General features: G+C 37.8%; 1 protein-coding gene across 2 annotated transcripts in view; it reads right to left on the bottom strand.

The window, feature by feature from the left end:
- ERAP2 (endoplasmic reticulum aminopeptidase 2) overlaps nt 1-22,873 on the bottom strand; it is a 43,769-nt gene that overhangs the window by 12,592 nt on the left and 8,304 nt on the right. For both annotated transcript variants that reach the window (XM_031010872.3, XM_055387187.2), the window contains exons 4-13: nt 20,311-20,445; nt 17,817-17,937; nt 14,693-14,847; nt 11,784-11,897; nt 10,639-10,770; nt 10,275-10,406; nt 6,932-7,000; nt 5,408-5,583; nt 4,736-4,815; nt 3,533-3,716 (exon numbers count right to left, since the gene is read on the bottom strand). In XM_031010872.3, coding sequence (XP_030866732.2) covers nt 3,533-3,716; nt 4,736-4,815; nt 5,408-5,583; nt 6,932-7,000; nt 10,275-10,406; nt 10,639-10,770; nt 11,784-11,897; nt 14,693-14,847; nt 17,817-17,937; nt 20,311-20,445 — 1,298 coding nt within the window. The remainder of the gene's footprint in view (nt 1-3,532; nt 3,717-4,735; nt 4,816-5,407; nt 5,584-6,931; nt 7,001-10,274; nt 10,407-10,638; nt 10,771-11,783; nt 11,898-14,692; nt 14,848-17,816; nt 17,938-20,310; nt 20,446-22,873) is intronic.

The raw sequence follows: 22,873 nt of genomic DNA, 5'->3' as shown, positions 1-22,873 counted from the left end.
AGATTGTACCTTTGAGAAATAACATCATATTCTTGAAGCACCAATTTGGGTTTTTTGTTTTGTTTTGTTTTGTTTTTGAGATGGAGTTTCACTCCTGTTGCCCAGGCTGGAGTGCAATGGCACAATCTCGGCTCACTGCAACCTCTGCCTCCCGGGTTCAAGTGATTCTCCTGCCTCAGCCTCCGAAGTAGCTGGGAAGGCACCCACCACCATGCCCAGCTAATTGTTATAATTTTAGTAAAGACAGGGTTTCAACATGTTGGCCAGGCTGGTCTTGAACTCCTGACCTCAGGTGATCCGCCCGCCTTGGCCTCACGAAATACTGGGATTACAGGTGTGAGCCACTGCGCCCAATGTGGGGTTTTCTTTTTAAGGTGTGGGACTAAAAGAAACAAATATAGCTTTTTCTATAGGCAAATTGAAGTTGTCATTTCAATTCCACTCAACTTATCCAAGACCCATGTCTTCAAATTACATTTAAAATGTATGAAAACTTAACTAAAATAAATATCAATTCTTGCATCAAATTCTCTCTCCATGCTGGGTGCAGTGGCTCACACCTGTAATCCCAGCAATTGGGGAAGCCGAGGCAGGAGGATTGCTTGAGCCCAGAAGTTTGAGACCAGCCTGGGCAACATAGGCAGACGCCATCTCTGCCAAAAAATTTAAAAATTGGTTGGGCATGGTGGTGTGTGCCTGTAGTCCCAGCTACTCAGGAGGCTGAGGTGGGAGGATCGCTTGAGCCCAGGAGGTTGAGGCTGCAGTAAGCCATGATCGCACCACTGCACGGCAGCCTGAGTAAAGCCCTTGAAGAAGAAGAAGAAGAAGAGGAAGAAGTAGAAGAGGAAGAGGAAGAGGAGGAGGAGGAGGAAGAGGAGGAGGAGGGGGAGGAAGAAAAAAAAAAGAGACAGTGTCGTGTCGTGGTTAAGAGAATGGCTCTGGAGACAGCCCTTGGATAACAATGTCTTGTCCACTAAAGAACTAAATAGTATCACCTCTTGTAAAGATTGATTTACACTGGGTGTGGTGGCTCATGCCTGTAAACTGAGCAATTTGCGAGGCTGAGCAGGAGAAGTGCTTGAGGCCAGGAATTCAATATCAGCCTGGACAATATAGGGAGACCCTGTCTCTACAAAAAAAAAAAAAATTAAAAAGAAAAAAAAATTCTGTCTCCAAACTAAATATGATCACTATTGGTTCCTTTAATTCTTTTTTGTTTGTTTGTTTTTTGAGACAGAGTATTATTCGGTCACCCAGGCTGGAGTTCAGTGGCGTGATCTTCTGGGTTCAAGTGATTCATGTGCCTCAGCCACCCAAGTAGCTGGGATTACAGGCGTACACCACCACACTGGGATAATTTTTTTATTTTTAGTAGAGACGGGGTTTCACTATGTTGCACAGGCTGATCTCAAACTCCTGGCTTCAAGTGATCTGCCTGCTTCAGCCTCCCAAAATGGTAGGGTTACAGGCATGAGCCACTGTGCCAGGCCTCCTTTAATTCTTAAATTGAAGTTTCATAAAGCAGGGAGGAAAGTGGTTTATAGTATTGAGAAAGAACAGCAAGTAAAAATTATTTATTTTTATCTATTATGAGAGTTTTAAATTGTTTTCTTATACAATTACTTTTGTCATAAATGTAATATAAGTAAATATAAACAAATTTCAGAACAACTGGAAATTAGACTCATAATTACAAAACAACCAGAAATTAGAGAAGGCTCATAATTTCAATACCCTACACACTCAACAATAGCATTTTGAAATAATTCCTTCAGGTTTTTGTTTCCCCTTCGCACTTATGTTTTTCATATGTAGTTGCAAACAAACATAATAATACACAGACTTACATTCTGCCTTTTTCTCAACTTCACATTATTTGAAATGTACTTTTCTATGTTGTCATCTCCTCCTCCTATTCATGTCATGACATTTCAAATAATTTGTATTAGATAATACTAATAATGTTAACAGCTGACATTTATTGAGTAAGTACTGCACTTACTGCTTTATCTTCATTACCTATGCAATCCTCCAAACCTTGTATATTGGATATTATTAGTAATAAAGTTTTAAAGATTGGAAAATTTAGGCTTAAAAAGGTTAAAAAAAAAAAAACTTGTCCAAGCTAAAAAAATTAGTAAGTAAAGAGGTAATACTTGAAATCTTCTTGAAATTTTCATATAAAATTTGTATTCTTAACTTCATTAATCTGTCTACTTAGTGAAGAAAAGATGATTGGTTTTCCACCAATGCGTCAATAACTGCAAATTTACTCCTGCTAAATTTAGACAATCTAAGTGGACAGGCTAGAAACAGCAAAAAAGATTTCACAACTACCTAAAAGGTTAATTTGCTGAATTGTCAATATTCTCCATTTTTTCCAAGTCTTGCATTGTCAATCTATCTTCTCTTCAGTCTACTCAGAGCTTCTCCTTTGAGCAGGCAAACCTCCTTCAACTAGCAATAGCCTGCTTCTTAGCTCACCTTTCATGCATTCACTCATATGTAGGATGGTGTTTTTCCTAATTTTGGCCTCCAGTGAGCTATGCCTCCAAGATGTTCCTGAGACCCATGGGACTGAGGATTAAGCCTCACTTCCTCTTTTCTTTCTAACTAGAGGATTTTAGTGTACCGAGAAACTTTGTCTCAGAGATGTCCTGCTGGTCACTTTCACTCAATTTGACCTAAACAAGCTCCTGAAAGAAAATTATATGTCACATTGAGTACAGTGAGTGCATCACAGTAATTCTCAGAATAGGGAAAGCTTGCAATGCACAATATACTTCCTGGTCCTCAATTCCCTCCAGCCATTGGTGATCTTGTGACCTGATTCATTCCACACATTATTCTGTTCATGATACATAGAAAAGGAAAGAAAACACTTTGTCCTTCCAGGAAAGTCTAGAGAGGAATGAATGCAAACAGCCATTTATTACTTCATTTCCCTACAAACATCATACTAATTTCTCCAGTGTAAGTAATGAATAGATTTCATAACAACCCATTTAAAATTATAAAAGTTAAGACTATATTTGTACTTTTCCTTAAGAGATTACACTGGTATTTGGTGTAGCAGCTAATATCATAAATACATTTTAAATGTGGGGTTAAAAGCTCAAATACTTAGAGAGTCCACACTAAGTGAATGAAACAGGCCATTTGGGACTTTGGTGCTTGGGAGAAAGTAGGCCTGGCCTAAAGAGAGTTTGGCCCACTGCACTCTCCTTTATAGCTATCCTGTGGCCCACAGGATAAAGACCAACAGTTGCCAAATATCATTTTTAAGAGATTCCAGAGGTCAGGAATTTTAGGTAAAGTTCTCCACATTTTAAAATATTGGATTACAATTATAAACACTGTGTTGGTCAAAATACGTTATTAGTGGGTAGCCTTTGGCCTAGTGATCACTGTTTGAATTCCATTCAAATCCATATTAAATCAATGACCAATGTTGAACATTCAATATTGAAGTCTAGCGTATCTGGTTACGAATCAGTTATTTCGCATGAAGTCAGAGGAAATGTTACCTTACCCAACTAGCTGAAACACATCATGAATCAGACCTACTCTGTCCTTAGGTCTGAGAAGTGTGTGGTTCTGATTCAGCTGTGTAATGAGTTGGTCCCATCCATGACCCTCATAGTGAACGATGTAGTAACCATTTGAGTCCACATTAAATTTCACCCAACTGGTCTTTTCAGGTAGATCCAGAGTATCTAAGAGGATAAAATTGGCATAGGCATTTTATTATCAACAAACTTATTCAGAACATCTCCAGAACTGTTAGTTTTAATCAAATTACTTATAAATCAATGGGAAGATGAAGTTTGGGGAGAGTCATAATGATATTCATTTTCATAGTTCACTGGATGATTTCTTTTGGAAAGATGGTCTTATTAAATTAATAAATAAGTTAATTCATAGGAATAAGACTGCTGAATTTGTTCTAAAAAATTGTCTATGCAGGTCTAAGAGACATGCAAGGGCCCAGTGAGCCAGATGACTAGCATGATGGGAATTTGGCTTAATTTGATGATGTCCTTGTCTCAAGGTTTAGTCACTAGTCATTGAAATATGTATGTGTAAATAGGTGATCCATTTCTTCATTTTAGTAAAGGAGGACTCCAGGTTAAGCATGATTTTGTGATGGAAAACCTCTCAAATTTTATTAAAGTGTTTAGAAGAAAATTAAAATTATACTATGTATTTTTAATATGGCATATATTATACTAGAGGGTAAAATTACATTATAATATTCTCTCAATAACTCTGTGAGGTTTAGTCTTTATTCAACATAAGATGAAAAAATTGAAGCTCAGGATGAGTTTGTAAATTTTCTTAAGGTCACACATCTAATAAGTGAGAGAGTGAGGACTTGAATCCAGAAGCAATCAATTTTAAAGTATGTGCTTTTTTCCACTGAACATTTTTTGCCTTATTCATAACCTGTAAAAATAGATTAGTGGGTATTAGAAGACATAAGATAGATTTCTCTTATTTCTTGATGTAAATAATCTGTCTCTAAATGATATAAGCACAAGAGAACTTCCCACTGAATGAAAAATCCAGATTTTCTTACTAAAAGAGTTATTTTAGTAACATATGGATAAATGACAACTTCCCTCAAATATAAATCTTTTATTGTTAGATTTACTTATTGTATCGTTCCTTCAAATAGCTCAACACATGTTTAATTTCCACATTGAAATACCTGTTTGGCTAATTAGTTCATTACCTGTCTTTGATTTTAGAATGTGTCTGTGGATCACATTAGAAGAACTCGTGGAGTAGGTCAATGGGATATGCCACAGGTACCTATGACAGAGAGTAAAGATAGTTACAGACCAAAAGAATGCTGCTGTGATTTTTCACGTTGTCAGACTCAGACAGACTGTAAAAGGCACCTAAGTACCCATCATCCTTCATACTACCCACAAGTGGTCTTATAAATTTTATAGGCTAAGACTAGCATATCCTTAAGTATGCAAAAAATTATTCCATGATAATTATAAAGGAGCAGCCATATCTACCTAGTTGAACTCTGCCACAAATACTTGTGTCATTTGCTGTCCTAATCTCATACCATAACAATTTCTGCTGTTTGTATAGGAAAGAAAATCCAATATTCCTTTCACATTTTCAAAAACTGCCAGCCTGATGCTGATTCAAATAACTAAACCAAGAACTGAAGTTCTCAAGGCTGATGGAATCACTAAGAATGGTGCTCCTGAACAAAGAAGTCTGGGTTATATGAAGCTCTTTAAATCTTATCAAGTCTACTTTAGGCCTTTGATTCTTCTATGGAACTAGCATCCTACAAAGTTGCCAGATGAGCTGAGAGAAAGCTAAGGAAATAACGAGGAAACTGAGATGAGGTAAGCTAGACCTAAAGAAGAAAAGCAGCCACCTCTCCTGCAGGGCCCTCCATTCAGGGTCTTCCTGGAAAACCCCCTGGAGGAAGCGCTCCTGTTGCAGTCGGAGTGAACATCCGTCTTGTTTAACCACCAGCAGGGGGATTCCTTTCTGGAGAGTCCATGTAGTCATCATCTCTTTGACCTCTGCATTTTCCCCCAGAAAGGTGAGCTGAAATGACAGGTGACTATGATAACTCAAGAGAGAGGAGACAATCCAAAGACAGAGGGACAGAAACTTCCATCTCCTTGGATGCCAGAAACAAGGCTTGGGGAACAGAAGACTCGGACTGGTATCTCAGGGAAGGGTAATCCAGGCAACTGGATTAGGGATGGCTATCCCAGGGCTGCTCTCTGCAAATTACTTGAATTGAGGGATATATACAGGATATAGTAGGGTGAATACATGGCAGGAAAAGCCAGTGAAAAGGAGGTTGAGACTGGAGTCTCTTTCCTGACCCCTTTCAAAAACAAGCAAACAAACAAAATAAAACAAACAAACAAACAAACAAACAAAACCCTCAAATAACAGTAGAATCCAGGAGGGGTGGTTTACGAGGGAAATATCTGTCTTTAGGGAAGCTTTAAATATTTCAACAGAACAATTTTATATCAATAGAGGTGTAGTGAATGGAGAACAAAACCTCTGGCTGCTGCACTGCTAGTATGGGTTTCTGATCACTGGATGATGCTGAACCTTCCTTTAGAAAACACAATTTAGGGCCGGGCGCCGTGAATCACGCCTGTAATCCCAGCACTTTGGGAGGCCGAGGTGGGCGAATTGCCTGAGGTCAGTCTGGCCTACATGGTGAAACCCCATCTGTACTAAAAATACAAAAAAATTAGCCGGGCATGGTGGTGTGTGCCTGTAATCCCAGCTACTTGGGAGGCTGAGGCAGAGGAATTGGTTGAACCAGAGAGGTGGAGGTTGCAGTGAGCTGAGATTGTGCCACTACACTCCAGCCTGGGCAACAGAGCGAGACTTTGTCTAAAATAAATAAATATAAATTTATATATATATATATATATATATGTGTGTATATATATATTCAGGGGATTAGCGTGACTCTTTGTTTAAATAAAAAGTTTTCCTTTTTTCCCCTGTGATGACTTTCTTTTGTCTTTCCTGTAGTGATTCTATAACTTCCCAGAGGTAAGGAAAAAGAAAAACATATACTGTATTTCCAAACCTAACAGCATACTTATTTTGGCATTTTTCAGAGCTTAAGGGATGCCAATGCAGTAATAACCACTCAAAAACATTTTGCGCTGAGATATTTTTAGCTAGCAGTGGGGTTGTAGGAAAGCCGAACTATAACAACAAAAATATAGTAGCAACAGCATTGTCCCCCTAAATACTCCAAGCATTTCCCCTTCAGTTTTGTTTTAGAGAAAATCGTGGGGGCTCTCTTTCTCTCCAGCTTTTAAAAGGGACAGGTGGGCTACTCTGTATGTCATACTCACTCTAGGTCAGGCTATTCCACAGATCTCTTCTACTCTGTGACTCTCTTTATCCTTACCATGTTACTTGTCATCTTGGGATCCGAATGACAAACTCCACCAGATGTAAAATCACTTTCTAAACAACTCTACAAAACAAGAACAAAAGAGCACTGCAATGTAGGCATCATTAGTTGGCTGAACGTGCACATTAGCCATGGATGCAGGCATTTATTAAAAGAGCTATATGAAATAATCCATCCAGACATGAAAATGAACATAAAAATGGAAATGCAGTGACCTGGGATAGAAGTCCACAAAAGTTATTTCTTTGTGTTATATATACGCATGTGTAAAGTTTCCTTAAAAAGTTCAATAAAGTCAATAACCGTTCTAAGGAAGAATCAATTCGTTGAATTTTCTATCCAATTCTTCTCTTTCCCTTAAGAAAGGTCCTATTTTATTATTTCATGATGCATGTTATGTCTGCCCCTATTTAGCATGCAGGCAACTCTGTCTAGTACTGTTAACTCTCCCCTGACATATTGCAAGTGCTTTGACAGTAGGGGAAACACCTTTGTTTACCAAGGTATTCCTACAGTGGCTATCACAACAGCATGTGATGAGTGTAAAATATTTCGAACTAACTGGGAATAAAATAAGAATTAAGAAAAGTACCAACTTGGCAATCGACCCTTGAATAACCAGTACTTAAGGGCAACTGCAAATGAGAAAAAATGAAGTATGTGCTAAGGCTCTCAAATGCCTTTAAATGATCTTATGAAAGATAACAGCAAATAATTCTTCTCATTCTCAAGTTGCTATTGACATGTATTAGAATTGACTTTATGTGACACAATGGTGGGCAAGATATTTTCAGTAATTTATTATTTTAATACTACAGGGCCCTTTGGTGTCAGAAGGGAGTTGGTCAAAATCTAGGACCTTTAGGGGAAGATTGATGGAGGACTTTTCTTATAACTAGGAACTAGCTGTGATATAATTGAATAACTATTGGACTTAGAGTCAGAAGACAAATTTTAAGTACTGATTTTCTCACTGACTTGGTGACTTTGGGCAAATCTGTCCCTTAGTATCAGTTTTCTCACTTATAAACATGGAGTAATGATGATTCCTTTATCTTTTGAGATGATTATAAGCATGATGTGACAAAAAATAACACAGGAATTTACACCGCTGGCCTAAAATGATCTGGTAATTGCTGGCCAAATTTTCTTTTTAACTCCCACCCTCTACTGCAGTATGCACACCAAATGATAGATTCTTCCGTGTTGGAGGGGAGCAAAACTGATGTCTACAAATATACATACATGCATACACACATAGCAAGGGAGAGGGAAATGGAGAGGGATGAGAGAGAGAAGCAACACAATACTTGGTGTTGAGAAGCTTAAGCGGAAGCATGGAGAAAGAGTGTCTGGACCACTGACGGTGGGTGATGGAAATGGATAGTAAAGAGCATCTTCATATGTTTTTTGTTTGTTTGTTTGTTTTGTTTTGTTTTGTTTTAAGACAGAGTCTCACTCTGTCGCCAGGCTGGAGTCCAGTGGTGTGATCTCAGCTCATTGCAACTCCGCCTCCTGGATTCAAGCGATTCTCCTGCCTCAGCCTCCCGAGTAGCTGGGATTACAGGTGCTCCACCATGCCTGGCTAATTTTTTTTTTTTTTTTTTTGTATTTTAGTAGAGATAGGTTTTCACCATGTTGGCCAGTATGGTCTTGATCTCCTGACCCCACGATCTGCCTGCCTAGGTCTCCCAAAGTGCTGGGATTACAGGCATGAGCCACCGCACCAGGCCTATAAGTATTTTTGTAAGTAAAAACTATGTATTTGAAGACGTCTCAGGATTTTCAAGAAATGCAAGTAAAAAAATAGGAGCTGTGAAATAATTTTTGATTGTTGGATTTTGTTTCTTTAACCACAAAATCACACATCAGTTGGACCATAAGTGTGCTTTATAAGGGCACAAAAATATCAAATGAGATAATCAACATGAAAGTGCTTTTTATTCTTTAACTTTGATTTTTTATTTATTATTAATTATTGTTATTATTATTATTATTATTGAGACAGAGTCTCGCTCTGTCACCCAGGCTGGAGTGCAGTGGTGCAATCTCGGCTCACTGCAACCTCCAGCTCCTGGGTTCAAGTGATTCTCCTGCCTTAGCCTCATGAATAGCTGGGATTACAGGCAAGCACCACCATGCCAAGCTAATGTTTGTATTTCTAGTACAGACGGGGTTCCACGAATTGGCCAGGCTGGTCTCAAACTCCTGACCTGAAGTGATCTACCCACCTTGGTGTCCCAAAGTCTTGGGATTACAGGCGTGAGCCATTGTACCCAGCCATGAAAGTGTTTTTAAACAGTAAACTGCTGCATAAATATTAAACAATATTATTACTGTCCCTGGGACACAAGTGCTTGTAAAAAAGAAAGGATCTCTTCTGTCTACAATGACTTAGGGTTCTTCTAATTACAAGTATGAGTTCTCTGGGTCTAATGGTTCTATAAAAAATTATTTTCTTTGCAGTTGGAAATTTTAAAATATTTTAATAATTATTAGAATCATCTGAATTAACTGAATTTTTCTGCTTTGCCTTTCCTATTATCTACATGAATCCCAAAGACAAAGAGACCATAAGTTCTTTAATCAATCATTAACTGCTTATTAATCACTATTGTAGGATCAACATATGCTAGGTGCTATCACATTAAAAAAAGAATACACACAATTTTTGTTCTTAAGCACATTATCATTATTGAACTAATAAAAACAATAAAAGAGGGTACTATTATGTGGAACAGATTATAAGTGCACTGCTAAGAATTTAGCAGACAGGCAAACAAATGAGGGCTGGAACAGTCTGTAAGGAGGAGGTGAAATCTCAGCTGGATCTTGAAAGTTGGGTGGCATTTGAATTGTTGGAAAGAAGAAAGGGCATTTCAGCTAGTAAAGGCACTAGAAATATAGGCACAATGATCTAGAGATTGAGCAAGGTTTCTTCTTATAAGAGAGAAGATTAGTTTTGCTCAACAAATATATACACATTGGGGAATACAGTTGACAACCTTAAAATTTGCCAGAGATTAGGTGTTATATGGTAGAAATTACGACATTTTAAAGATTTTAGATCAAGGGAACATAAAAGTGTAGGATTAGTCGTAGAAGAGAAACCAAAGAAAGTCAGGTCAAATAGTGAGCCCCTGGGGCCACCCCAGCATGACATCCTAGTGTGGTGTTAGAGGAAAAAGGGAAGTGCTGCCTTCTATAGACCACGACAACATAGCAAGCAGAATAAATATGGTCGACTGACAATATATAGCTATTTATAAACATTCACAATTATTCTGTTACTTTCTAGATTAAATAACAGTCTATCGTTACCCATCATATGACTTACATTTGACAGACTGCTCCACAAGTCATCATTCTTAGCATTTCTATAGCTGAACTTCTTTAAGTACTGAATTATTCCTTTCTGGAATTTCTCCTCACCCAGAAAATCCTTGAGCATATTCAAAATACAAGCTCCCTTTAAAAAAAAAAACAAAAGAGTTGAAAAAAGAGATAAAGAAAATGGTAGTATGGTATGTTTTTAAATGAAGCTTAAATTTTACCGAATATGTGTGATGTCTGAAAAGTGAACAAATAAAAAGTGAAACAAGTAGCAGGAACTGGCACCAATGACTTAAACTGCTGATTTTATAGTCATTATTACATTTCTTCTGAAAGCAGACCTTCCACCTGCACGTGATATTTACTACCTTGTTATAGGAAACTTCATCAAACATTTCCTGTATTTGAGTCGGGGTTTCCGCTGGTTTGGAGATAGGGCGGGATGAATTCAATGAATCTTTCGTAATTACTTCAAAACACACATTCAAAAAATAGTCATCCTAAACAGGGAGAAAAATGTTTAGTTTTAGTTTCTATTTGACACTGTAAAAGCAATAGAAAACATAGTAGGTTTAGTAAGATGTTCTTAGAGATAAGATTTCAATCGATATTTCTTGGAAGATGTTTCTTTTCTTGTATGTATTCCCCTTTGGCCAAAGGGGAATACATCTTTTTAAAGTTTCTCTACTTTAAAAAGATACAAATCCAATATTCCTTCAGACATTGCCTGAATGTTTACCATGTACCAGCCCTTGAATACAGAAATAAAATAATGGTTTCCATTTAGTGAATACTTGTTACGTGCCTAGACCTATCATCTGCAATCCTGTCAACACCTCTGCAAGGGAGATATGGTATATGCATTTTACAAATAAGAATACATAAAGCTTTGGCATTAAGCCACAAATTCAGTGCATACACAGTAACAAGAAGAGCCTAACTTTGAATCCATGTCTGTCTATAGTGTACTGGACTAAATATATATCCCAAAGACCTAATTAACCATTACTAACCACCTTGATATGCAAATTTGTGTAGTGTTCAGACCACTATATTCGTTTTTTAAAAAGATGTACCTGAAGAAATCCCTTCACACATTTTGGGGAAGCCAGCAGACCCTTTGCAAATTCTAGAAAAGTACACCCCCAGTGATGTTGATTTCAGGTTACATGCCGAGAACTCTCTATAGTACCTAGTAGCCATGGGCATTCCTGTGCGGATGTATACAAACAGTGATGTTCTTTCCTCTCAACCCACATACACAGTTCTACAATTGTATTAGTTTGCCTTCTCTCTTTACAGACTTTGGGGTGACAGATTTATGTTGATTGTTTTCTAAAACCTTCAATGTTTCATCCAGTTCTGTGATCTGTTTCGTGTATCAAACAAAATGCCATATGTTCAAAAACCACAACATTATGTAGTTTTTCTGTTTAACATTCACTTGAAATTTTAATAGTGAATTGATGATTCTTTACACCGTATAGTATGATACACAGAATTGTGAACTTACAAATTGCAGCTCTGGATATGTAGCATTAACAGCGATAAGTTCCATGTATTTTGCAAAACCCTCATTAAGCCAAATATCATTCCACCATTCCATTGTGACCAGGTTGCCAAACCACTAGGAGGTAAAAACTCAATATTATTAGAAGTTAAACAAATAAAAATTATTAACTTTAGCAAAAAAATACAATGGTTACTAACTTTTTTTTATTAGTTAGGATATCTCTTCTCTCTTTGCTACCCTTTTCTCTCTGTACAATTTTCTTCTACTGATTTCCTTGCCTTCTTATTCTCACCACCACATTTTTGCTTGGTTTTCTTTTTTCTTTTTTTGTGTGTGTTCTCAATGCCCTTAACTCTTCGACTTTCATTCTATCTGCCCAACATTTCCTAGTTATTAGATTTAATATTAAGAAAGAAAATGGAACACTTTATGGAGGTAGTTTTTTTCTTTCCTGCCCAATAAAAACAATCTCACCTTGTCCTTGATATATGATGATGTTCAAGGGAGAAATATAAATCCAAGTGTCCTGGGTGAAGTTATCTTTTTATATTAAGTAGCAGGTACTTAGGAGAATCATAAGAATTCATTTAGGGCTCTCAGGTTGTTATATAATATTACTGAAGAGCAAATTCAGTTGTTAACCTCTGCCCCTGACTTACTTCAGTGGGCCACTAGAAACAATAAAGGTCTAAGATTTAAAAAATATATAAATCAAATAAAAAGGATGCATAAAGATAATTCACATATTTACCCTTTACCTATATTTGATCTGTATTATGCATTTTAAATATTACTATTCTTTTATGCGCTTTTATGTTTTATTTATTTAGTCTATATGCCTAATACTGCACATCTAGTGTATGTCTCTAAGATTGCAATCTCTAGACGGACCAAAGCTCCAACAATAACATTCTAAGATTCAGAAGAGCCTGGTTATAGTTGCAGAACAGAAAATTATAAGTCTATAGCTTCTAGAAACAGTTTAAGAACTATTCCTTTTCTGACAGTCTTCAGATTACTTTACAAGTGGGCAGCAATCTTCTGAAGGGCATTCATGGAGAGGGAGAGGTGTTTCCTCAATTTGAAAACCGGTGAATATAAGAAGTACAGGATAAACTGATTCTAGCCACTTTACCAGTTAGCAAGACTAGTTTATTCATTCATTCAGTAAATACCTACGGAGAACCTACTGCATTCCTGGCACCATGCCATATGTTAGAAATACAAAGATGTATATAATATAGCCACTGCCTCAATACAAATGATGGAGGTCAACCAGTAGACAAATAAATACAGTAAAGCAGGTGCTAAGATCAATGTCTTTGCCAGGGACAGAGGGGATTCCAGGAGGAAATAATCAGTTTTGCCAGGACAGTGTTCATTTCCTGAGCCTTGTAAATAGTACTCAGGTATGCTGAATATCAGGTAGTAGGAGCAAAGGCAGAGTGACACAACCTGGCATGTTCAGAAAATGGCAGGTAATCTTGGATAGCTAAAGCTTAGGTGTAGGCAAGAGATGAGGCTGGAGAGGTAAAAAGGAGCTGGGTCATGGGAACCTTGTATGCCAAGCTAAGACAGTTGACATGAGGGAATCTTTGCCAGGGTTATGCACAGAGTGACATGTTAACATGGTAATCAATGGGAAGACAAAAAAGTGGGGGCAAAAATTCCAGTGCTGTTTGCTGCTTCAGCACTTGACTGCATCTCCGTGGAAGAGAAGCTATTAAAGGGAGGGCCAGAGGGAGCATGGAGCCTCAGAGGTAGAGCTCACAGAGCACTTCCCTACAAACAATTGGCAGAAAGATTAGAAATCCCCAGACTCAGTTAAGTGCTTTAGAGCTCCTGGTGACTCATGATCAAAACACCTAAAATGCGCCAGTGGGGAGATTTTGAACCAAAGGAAGCAGCCCATGTGTTCTCGAGGCACAGTGTTGAGCATGGCTCTCTGTGTAACAGAGTATTTAGTTCACTGCTTTAAAGAACAACAGCTCATTATTGTGGTGACGATAAAGGATAAAGTTAAAATGTTTTAAATAAGAGATTTTACCAGATTCTACAACAGAATGATATTTGCCCACTTGGTGAAAGACAATTTTGGTGACTTTAATAATTTACTGCATTACTGAGAGTTTTCAGAAATGAAATAGAGGGAATAGTCTCCAATATCTATAGACCTAGTTTTACAATTCCACATTTGTATGTAATACAGCATTGATAGATGGCCCTTAGATAAGTTATTTTGCAAGAAATAGTAGTATTTCTTGTAGATGTAGTGGCCGTTGTCATCATCATTAATAACTAACACTTATTGAGTGCTTACTATGTGATCCGCACACTTTCCCTATCCATAATCCTCACAACAGCTTTATGAAATAGAGCTATTATTAACTTAATTTTATAGATGGGGACACTGAACTTCAGAGAGTTAAGTATGTGCTCAGGATCATCAGCCCATCAAATTTCACTTGAAGTATTTCATTATGGCCATGTAAGCACAGGTTCCAACTGAAGGAAGAGTGATTTTGCCCTAGATTGGAATGCCAGAGTACCAGGGGATATAAGGAGAAATATTTTTAGTAGAAATCTTTATTTGTAGGGTTTCCAATTCTGTGCTTCATGTGTCTGTATAGTCACTTCCCTTCTTTTCCCAAATGACATTTGAAGGCTTTGCTTTGAAAGGTTTTAGAGGATAAATTTAATGGCTACTTCTCGTAATAAAATTCCAGTATGCACACCACAGTTCAGAGACTGAGTACTGTGCTACTTGACATGTTGTGTTAGGTTTAGTAGTCTCTAAGTTCCCCTCTAGAGGTAAATGAGATGATTTATTTTGTTTCAGGAAGATTGGTCGTGTTCTATATAATGTTATTTTGAACTCATATCGAGATAATGTCATGAGTGCCAAGTACCTGGTGCGCCAGTTCATGGGCTATGACTCTGGTGACCCACAGTTTATCGGAAGCAGAAGAGGTCTTGGGGTCAAAAAGCAGTGACGTCTCCCTATATGTAATGAGGCCCCAATTTTCCATGGCTCCAGGTGCAAAGTCAGGAATAGCAATTAAATCTAAGAAATAAGAACAACCATACTTGAGTTTTATGGCTCCCACACCAGAAATAGAATTTGCTCTCTGCTCAAATACACTATGATCCTTTAAGCATATTTAAGCAGACTTTTTGAAAACATCAAGAATATCTTAACATTGACAGGGTGTCTTATAGTTGCGCTGAAAATAATCAGTGCCCATTATCAAGTGGAATAAGTTGTACAAAGAGTTTTATAGATGAAGTAACATATGGACATTTAACCATTTTCTTCCTGAAAGTGCTGAACTCTGAAAATATTTTGGGTGCCTTACTGCCAAGAAAATAATTTATTTAAAACAATCATATTGTGTTTTATGTTAGTACTGCTGAAAACTTTAAAAAAGGTATCAAATAATTTCTAATATGTTTGAGATTCATCAAAACGTATAATGAACTCATTTTTAGAAAAAACAAAAAGATGCATGATTTTAATTTCAGGAGAACACCTCTTAGGAGCCATCTCTATAGTCAATATTTCGATTGATATTTCCAGCAAATATAGCCTCTATTATGAGCACATGTCCTTCTAAGACAGCAGAGGAAAAAAGCTCTGGGAATTGATTCTGACTTCAATTTCCTTTTCAACACTGATATTTCCTCTACTTCTTAAGAAAGTGTTGTGGGAGGAAAAAGTGCAATCTAATCATTTAAACAACTCAGGTATAATGCACTAATTTGCATAACGTGTGTGTGTGTGTATATCATATATGTGTGTGTGTGTGTGTGTGTATATATATATGCCGTATATGGGCATATATATATATATATACACACACAGACACACATATATATACCTGTATGTGTGTGTGTGTATATACATATATATGTACCTGTATATGTGTGTGTATATGTATATGTGTGTGTGTGTATATATACACATATATATATACATATATACATGCATATATACATACACACACACACATATACATATACAGGTATAAGTGTATGTGCATGGTTTACTATCCTTTGCTAATGATTTCACGTAGGCTAAAAAATTTCTGGCTAATATTTAGTCTTTGAGTTCTGCTAGCTAAAATGTTCTGTTTAGCTGGAAAAAAAGATAATTTTTTAAAAGTTTGAAATGAACCAAGTCACTTGGCTTATAATTACATTGTCTGGAGTTAATACTGGTTAATTCTAGTACATTAAAAACAAGTATACATAACACAATCAAAAACTAAATTAGCACTAATAAAGATTAGTATTCATTAGCACTTCAAATGTGGGAATGACTTTTCTTCTAAATTGCATTGATGATTTTGTAGTAGTGGGACTTATATCTGCTCTATTTTTTCCTAAGCTGCATGCTTCTTTTCCGTTAGTCTTAAAGATATTTCATATGCTCTTTAAGACTGCATTTTTCAAGAACAACATTAATATTGTTGATGGCTGTTATTAATCTTTCCTTGACTTTTGATCTAAAGTACAGCAGTGAATTACGTGTAAATGGGATTTAGTATATCTGTACTAAAGGGTATATAGAACCTGCACAATAATAACAGAGTAAGACTCAGGAACTATCGAAATAAGTCCCTGGATATAGCTTTTAATTTTTTTAAGCCTGGAACTGTATGCCAATTGATGGTCCCTTTTAATTTATGTAAGGAAAATGCATTGGAGTTGAGGGCAAGAGGCGAAAAAGGACAGGATAAGAAGTATATCCTAAATTCCAAAGGAAAAAAATTGTTTTGTCACTGTCAGAAACCCCAAGCACTAATCTTTATATGCTATGAAACTTTCTTCAGTTTTTATATGCTCTACAGCAGGGGTCCCTAACCCCGGGGCCGCGGACCAGTACCTGTCAATGGCCTATTAGAAACTGGGCTGCATGGCAGGAGGTGAGCGGTGGGCGAGAGAGCATGACTGCCTGAGCTCCACCTCCTGCCAGATCAGAGGTGGCATTAGATTCTCATAGGAGCATGAATCCTATTGTGAATTGCGCATGTGAGGGATCTAAGTTGCGTGTTCCTTATGAGAATCTAATGCCCAATGCTCTGAGGTGGAACAGTTTCATCCAAAAACCATCCACCCAATCTTCGTGGAAAAATTGTTTCCACAAATCTGGTCCCTAGTGTCAAAAACGTTGGGGATCGCTTCTCTACAACCTTCTAAAAATAACGTTTTTTATTTTTTAAGATAGAAAATTAAAAGCAAGATGGACTATGAGTATCATCTCATGTAAAGACCTACTACCACAACCAGATGATCTGTTTCCTGCAATTTTTTAAAAATCTGTTCCACAGTCTTACCATCCAACCTCAGTGCCCAGCATAGATAACGGATGGAAGCATAGTTTTCAGTTCTCTCTCTACATAAACTTTTGACAACTTTTATAAAAGATTGCTGACCTTGTACAAATAAGGTATGGTGATTCCTCCAGAAATCCCTCTAATTCTAATATGCAATGCGTGTGTGTGTGTATGTATTTTTTAATGGAAAATCCATTCTCTAATCAATGCTGCTGGGCATAGAAGAGCAGCACGACGGGAGGTGTGTTTCCCTCCCACAGAAGAGGAACATAATGGATGAGAGCGTTGATGTCCGCCACAGGGAGCCACAGCATCTTGGACATGTGGACCCCTATTTTGAACAGAGCAGTCACTGTGTTCCTTCTTTTTCTCCCCATCTCTTTCCTGGACCCTCTACCTGGCTTCCGTCCCAGCCTCCAGTGTGTGCCCTTTCTGATCAGCCTGGGAAAGAGTTCGATGCAGATATGTTAACGTTAAACCTGATAAAAGAACAGAGAAATGATCCACACTGTTGGGGCATGTCATAAATATTTTATTTTCTACACTCAAGAATCATCTCTGAGGAACAAATTATTTTTTCCTGAGCTAACTGAATTCCTCAGTGCTCATTTAAATCACATAGAAAGAGAAAGAGGGAAGAGATCAAAGCAAGTTTTATGAGCAAAAATGAAGACAATAATGTGGAATTTGAACATACCCAGTTTGGAGAGTGGATAGTAGATATCAAAGTACTTTTCATAAAACTCAAGTAGCTTCAGTGATGCCTGCAAAGCATAATGTGTTTGATTCCGTTTGTCTGGGGATGCATAGATGGACACCTGGGAAATGTGGATCAGAAGAGGCTTTTGAATGACAGCTCCCTGGCATAATTCCATTCCTGATAACCCTCTCACACAGAAAGGCAGACTGTATCTTTTCAAGAAAGTATTAAGATACCATTAAGCATGTTGTCAATAAGGATAAGAGGTTCTGTGAAGTATTAAAGCAAAAGTCAGTGTTGAAAATTACAAACACCCCTGAATCTTCTGTTACAATCCATTTCCTCAGTGCTCATCTGTAACTTTCAAATCATATTAACCCATTGTATCATAATCCAAGTATATCATAGAGAGGAACCCACTTGAGTTCATCTCTATGATATACTTTAACACTTGTCAACTAGCTTTCCAAAATGATGACCACAAACACAATTCACATAAAACATAGGCTTCTTCTAGACCTATGTGGGAAGCCATGAAGAACTTATTGGATCTGCCCTCTGTCAAGCTTGCTTTAAACTAAGAAATGCTCAAATATGTTCAATGGCTCCCCCAAAGAAATTAGCTATCAAGTAGAAAAAATAGAATTAGATTCAAATTTTCTTGCCTTCCAAGTGTAGAGCTACTTTTATTTCATGACCCACTTTTATGTTCTGAATTAACTGAAGTCCTTCAAAACTTTTATGCAGAAAAAATGTAAACGGCCACCATTTTTTGACAGTTTACCAGGCACTGTGCTGAATGCTTACATATAAAATCTAATTTAATACTTGCACCCACTCTATGAAGCAGGTGCCATTTTATAGGTGAAGCAATAAAAACACATAAAGATTTAGTAACTTGCTCCAGATCACCCAGGCTGAAAGTTGTAGAGCTGGGACGTGAATCCAAAGAGGCTGACAGGAACCTGTCCTCTGAAGTGCCATTCACCTCCTGCACATCCATGTCTATGCATAGACATCCATGTCTAAGTGCAGAGGTGCCATGATGTGTATGTGTGCTACACAACTCATATATCTACATATTCATGAACATAATACGTATGTAAATTGTAATAAATACTTTATACCGATTTTTCTTTTTTTTTTCTTTTATTCTTTTCTTTTTTTTTTTTTCTTTTGAGATGAAGTCTCACTCTTGTCACCCAGGCTGGAGTGCCTGGTGCAATGTCAGTTCACTGCAACATCTGCCTCCCGCGTTCAAGCGATTCTCCTGCCTCAGCCTCCCAAGTAGCTGGGATTACAGGTGCCTGACACCATGCCTGGCTAATTTTTGTATTTTTAGTAGAGAGGGGTTTCACCATGTTGGCCAGGCTGATCTCAAACTCCTGACCTCAGGCGATCTGCCAGCCTCCGCCTCCCAAAGTGCTGGGATTACAGGCATCAGCCACTGTGCCCGGCGTATGCCCATTTTTCAAAAGCATTATTTTATAACTCTTTAAAAATGTTTTTAAGTCTATAATTTGGTCCCTTGGGATAAGAAGTTCTTTTTTATTTATTTAATGTGTTCACTGATGTTTGCAAATATTTAACTACAAAGATAATCATTAGGTATTGTTGTAAGTTTTTGCAAACAACGAAGACTCTAAAAATTATAAAGATCTTCTGTCATTGAGGGAAAAAAGTTATAAAAAACAGTTGGAAACTGTCGGGCACGGTGGCTCACGCCTGTAATCCCAACACTTTGGGAGGCCAAGGCAGGAGGATCACCTGAGGTCAGGAGTTCAAGACCAGCCTGGTCAACATGGTGAAACCCTATCTCTACAAATATACAAAAATTAGCCAGGCATGATGGCCTGTGTTTGTAGTCCCAGCTACTTGGGAGGCTGAGGCAGGAGAATTGCTTGAACCCAGGAGGCGGAGATTGCAGTGAGCCGAGATAGCATCATTGCACTCCAACCTGGGCAACAGAGTGAGACTCTGTCTCAAAAAAAAAAAAAAAAAAAGTGGGAAACAACATACATGCCCAAAAATAAGATACTGATTTTAAAATCCTTATTAAACCTCCATGCAATTATTAATATTATTTAAAATTTTAAATGACATTCAACTTTTATGGCATAGTTTGATAAAAATGGGTTAAAAATAGTCAATATATTATTTTGCAAAGGGTATATATGTATGTGTGTGTGTGTGTATATATATATACACTTTGAAAATTACCTTTACATATATAGTAAGTAAATACTGTTACTATGTACACCCATATATGCTGACATACATATAGAAAATATTTGGAAGGCTTACATTAATATTATCAGTAGTTGTATCTTGGTGACAGGACTATGGATAATTTTTAATTTAGTTTTTTATCTATCTCTTCTTGTAATATAAACATAATACTTTGATAACAATGAAAAACATGAGAAAACAAAAGTTCATTGCTCTCAGGACACTTTTCTGCACTGCGTAGAATGTTAGAACTCAGTCTCACCTTGACCCCTGATGAAGTGAAGCCACTCACAGAGTGGAAATCACAAACTATGTAGGCTACAAGGTATGTACTCATTTTTACAGTAGTTTCAAAGTGATCTTCCAAAAGACCTCCTTCAAGTTCAATTGTCTTAACCTACAGAAAGGAAAAGGAATAATCAGTACTTGAAAACTGGAGTATTTCATAACCATGCCTATGACTTATGGCAGGTGAGTTAGAGGCAAGCCTCATACTCTGAAGGACAATCGATGACCTCCTAGGAGGTCAATGGCCTCTCCTAGTATTCTGTAGCCTCTCTTACCTCTATTGCTTTTACCCCAACACTCTGTTGAAAACAAAAAGCCCTGCTTTTGAGATCCCCAAAGCACAAAAATGCCAAATCTCATTTTGTTGATTGAAAGCACAAAAATATTACATATTTCTATTTTCTTAAAATGCAATAATTTCCAACACTGGCATCAATTCAATTTCTGGGCTTTTAAGTAAAATACCAGATAATGGCCCCTTTCCCTTTATTTGTTGTACAAGAAATACACCCCTGCGGAAAAAGAAAACAGGAAGTGAAACTGAACTAGAGGCTTCACATTATCTTTTAATCCTGTTATGTGGGTGTGAGGTTGGTGTTGTTTCTCAGGTGAGGAAACAGAGACTCAGAAATGTTCACAGAATTGTTGATCACATGGCTAGTTCCACGGTAGGACCAAGATGTGGATGTGACCGTGTGACTCCAAAGATGATGCTCATTCTCTCACTTGCTGCGTGACAGCTTGAGTCATGGTCTTATTTTATCTTTGCTTCATTGATTCAGCAATGAAAGCAGTCAGGCCAAGGAGGTCATTAGTAATTTAAGCTTCTGTCCATCTCCTGAGGAAGCAGAAACTTTTCAGCCTGCAGTCTCGTCAGCTGCATCTATCAAGCTCACTGGGTAATGACTGAATTCTATCTTCATTTGGTCTGGGCAGCTTGTCTCAGAGATGGTCTTCACCATGGTATAATGCCCCCAAATACTGAATGGATACAGATCCAATAATCTGAAAACATTTTCTTCAAGCTAGTCACAACTCTTAGACAGGCTCTTCCCCACCTCTATCCCTGAGCCCTTTCTGGGAGTCAGGCTTGTGATGATGCTGACTGCAGCTTATTAAGCATGTTTGACATGTTGGATAAGATTACGATTTGCTTTGGCAAGAGAAAATAGCTTGAAGCATTACCATAAATTATCTAGTCTACTTTGATGGCAAATGTTTTTGCTACTAAATTCTACAGAATTTAATTTTGCTGAATTCTATTTGAAATCTATTTCTAAGCTCCAATAAAGAGGAGGTACTGATAAAATACTGTAAGAAAAGTCAAAGTATATACAGGGGTGTAATTTTTAAGAACTCTGTCCAGCAAATTAATCTTCCCCAACAACAGTCTCCATTTTTAGGAAGCTGATTCAACCAGTGTTCTCTGGATATCCACTCCCAGCAGAGGAGATGCTGTCTTATGGTAGGGGCTGAGAGATGGGGTATATTGTGGTCTTCTGACCAAACTCAGCAGCAAAACCATTTAGTCAAGTGTGTGGAGGGGTTACTGGCAGAGGTGTGAGGCTGTGAGACTATGGGGAAATACGTCTGGGCTACTAGAAGGCTGGTGGCATAGATGGTTCGGAGGCAAATGGGCGTTTGCTATGGTTTATCCCCACCAGATGAAGACGATACAGTCCATGGAGGCTGAGTTTTGTTCAGAAACCTGGAGTGACCCATGTAGATTAACATTGCCTTAAATGGACGTGTATGGGGTATTAGTGTAAGTTCTTCCAGGATGGTGATGTAATCTCCAAGTACAAAACACTGACTGCTAGACAAGGATTTAGCTGTTTTCTCAATACCAGCAGAAGTTTACTTGCATGGCAATTGTCACCAGTAAGTGTGTGTTTCCTTACAGGATGAAAGAGACAAATAAGTGTCCAAAAGATATGCTGCCTCTACTAGCACTTGGACCCTGCAGGGTCCCTGAGTTTGAGACCAGGCTGACTAACGTGGTGAAACCCCGTCTCTACTGAAAATACACAAAAAGTTAGTTGGGTGTAGTGGTGGGAGCCTGTAATCCCAGCTACTTGGGAGGCTGAGGCAGGAGAATTGCTTGAACCCAGGAGGCTGAGGTTGTAGTGAGCCGAGATCACGCCATTGCACTCCAACCTGGGCAACAGAGAGAGACTCTGTCTCAAAACAAACAAACAAACAAAAAACTTGTATAACCACAATTAATAATTTTCATAAATAAATTTAAGAATTACTTGTGAAACTTAAAAGAGGGGATTTCTAAGTTCCATCATAGACTTCTAGATCAGAATTTCTTGGGTTGGGGCCCTGCAGGGTCCCTGAGGTCCTTGCCACTGCAAAAGGGGTCTCTGGACCATCAGCAGTGGCTGGAGGCTTGTTGTAAAGGTAGAACTTCAAGCTTCAACCCAAGACCTCTTCTTGAATCAGAATCTGAGTTTTAGCAAGATTCTCAGACCATTAATCTGAACCTAAAGTTTGAGAAGTGCTGCTCTAGGAGATTCTGAATTTCATCCCTG

Source organism: Gorilla gorilla, chromosome 4 (genome assembly GCF_029281585.2).
Source record: "Gorilla gorilla gorilla isolate KB3781 chromosome 4, NHGRI_mGorGor1-v2.1_pri, whole genome shotgun sequence".
In the NCBI taxonomy this organism is placed as follows: Eukaryota; Metazoa; Chordata; class Mammalia; order Primates; family Hominidae; genus Gorilla; species Gorilla gorilla.
The sequence above is the reverse complement of the archived record's forward strand: the minus strand, read 5'-3'. Positions and strand labels throughout refer to the sequence as shown.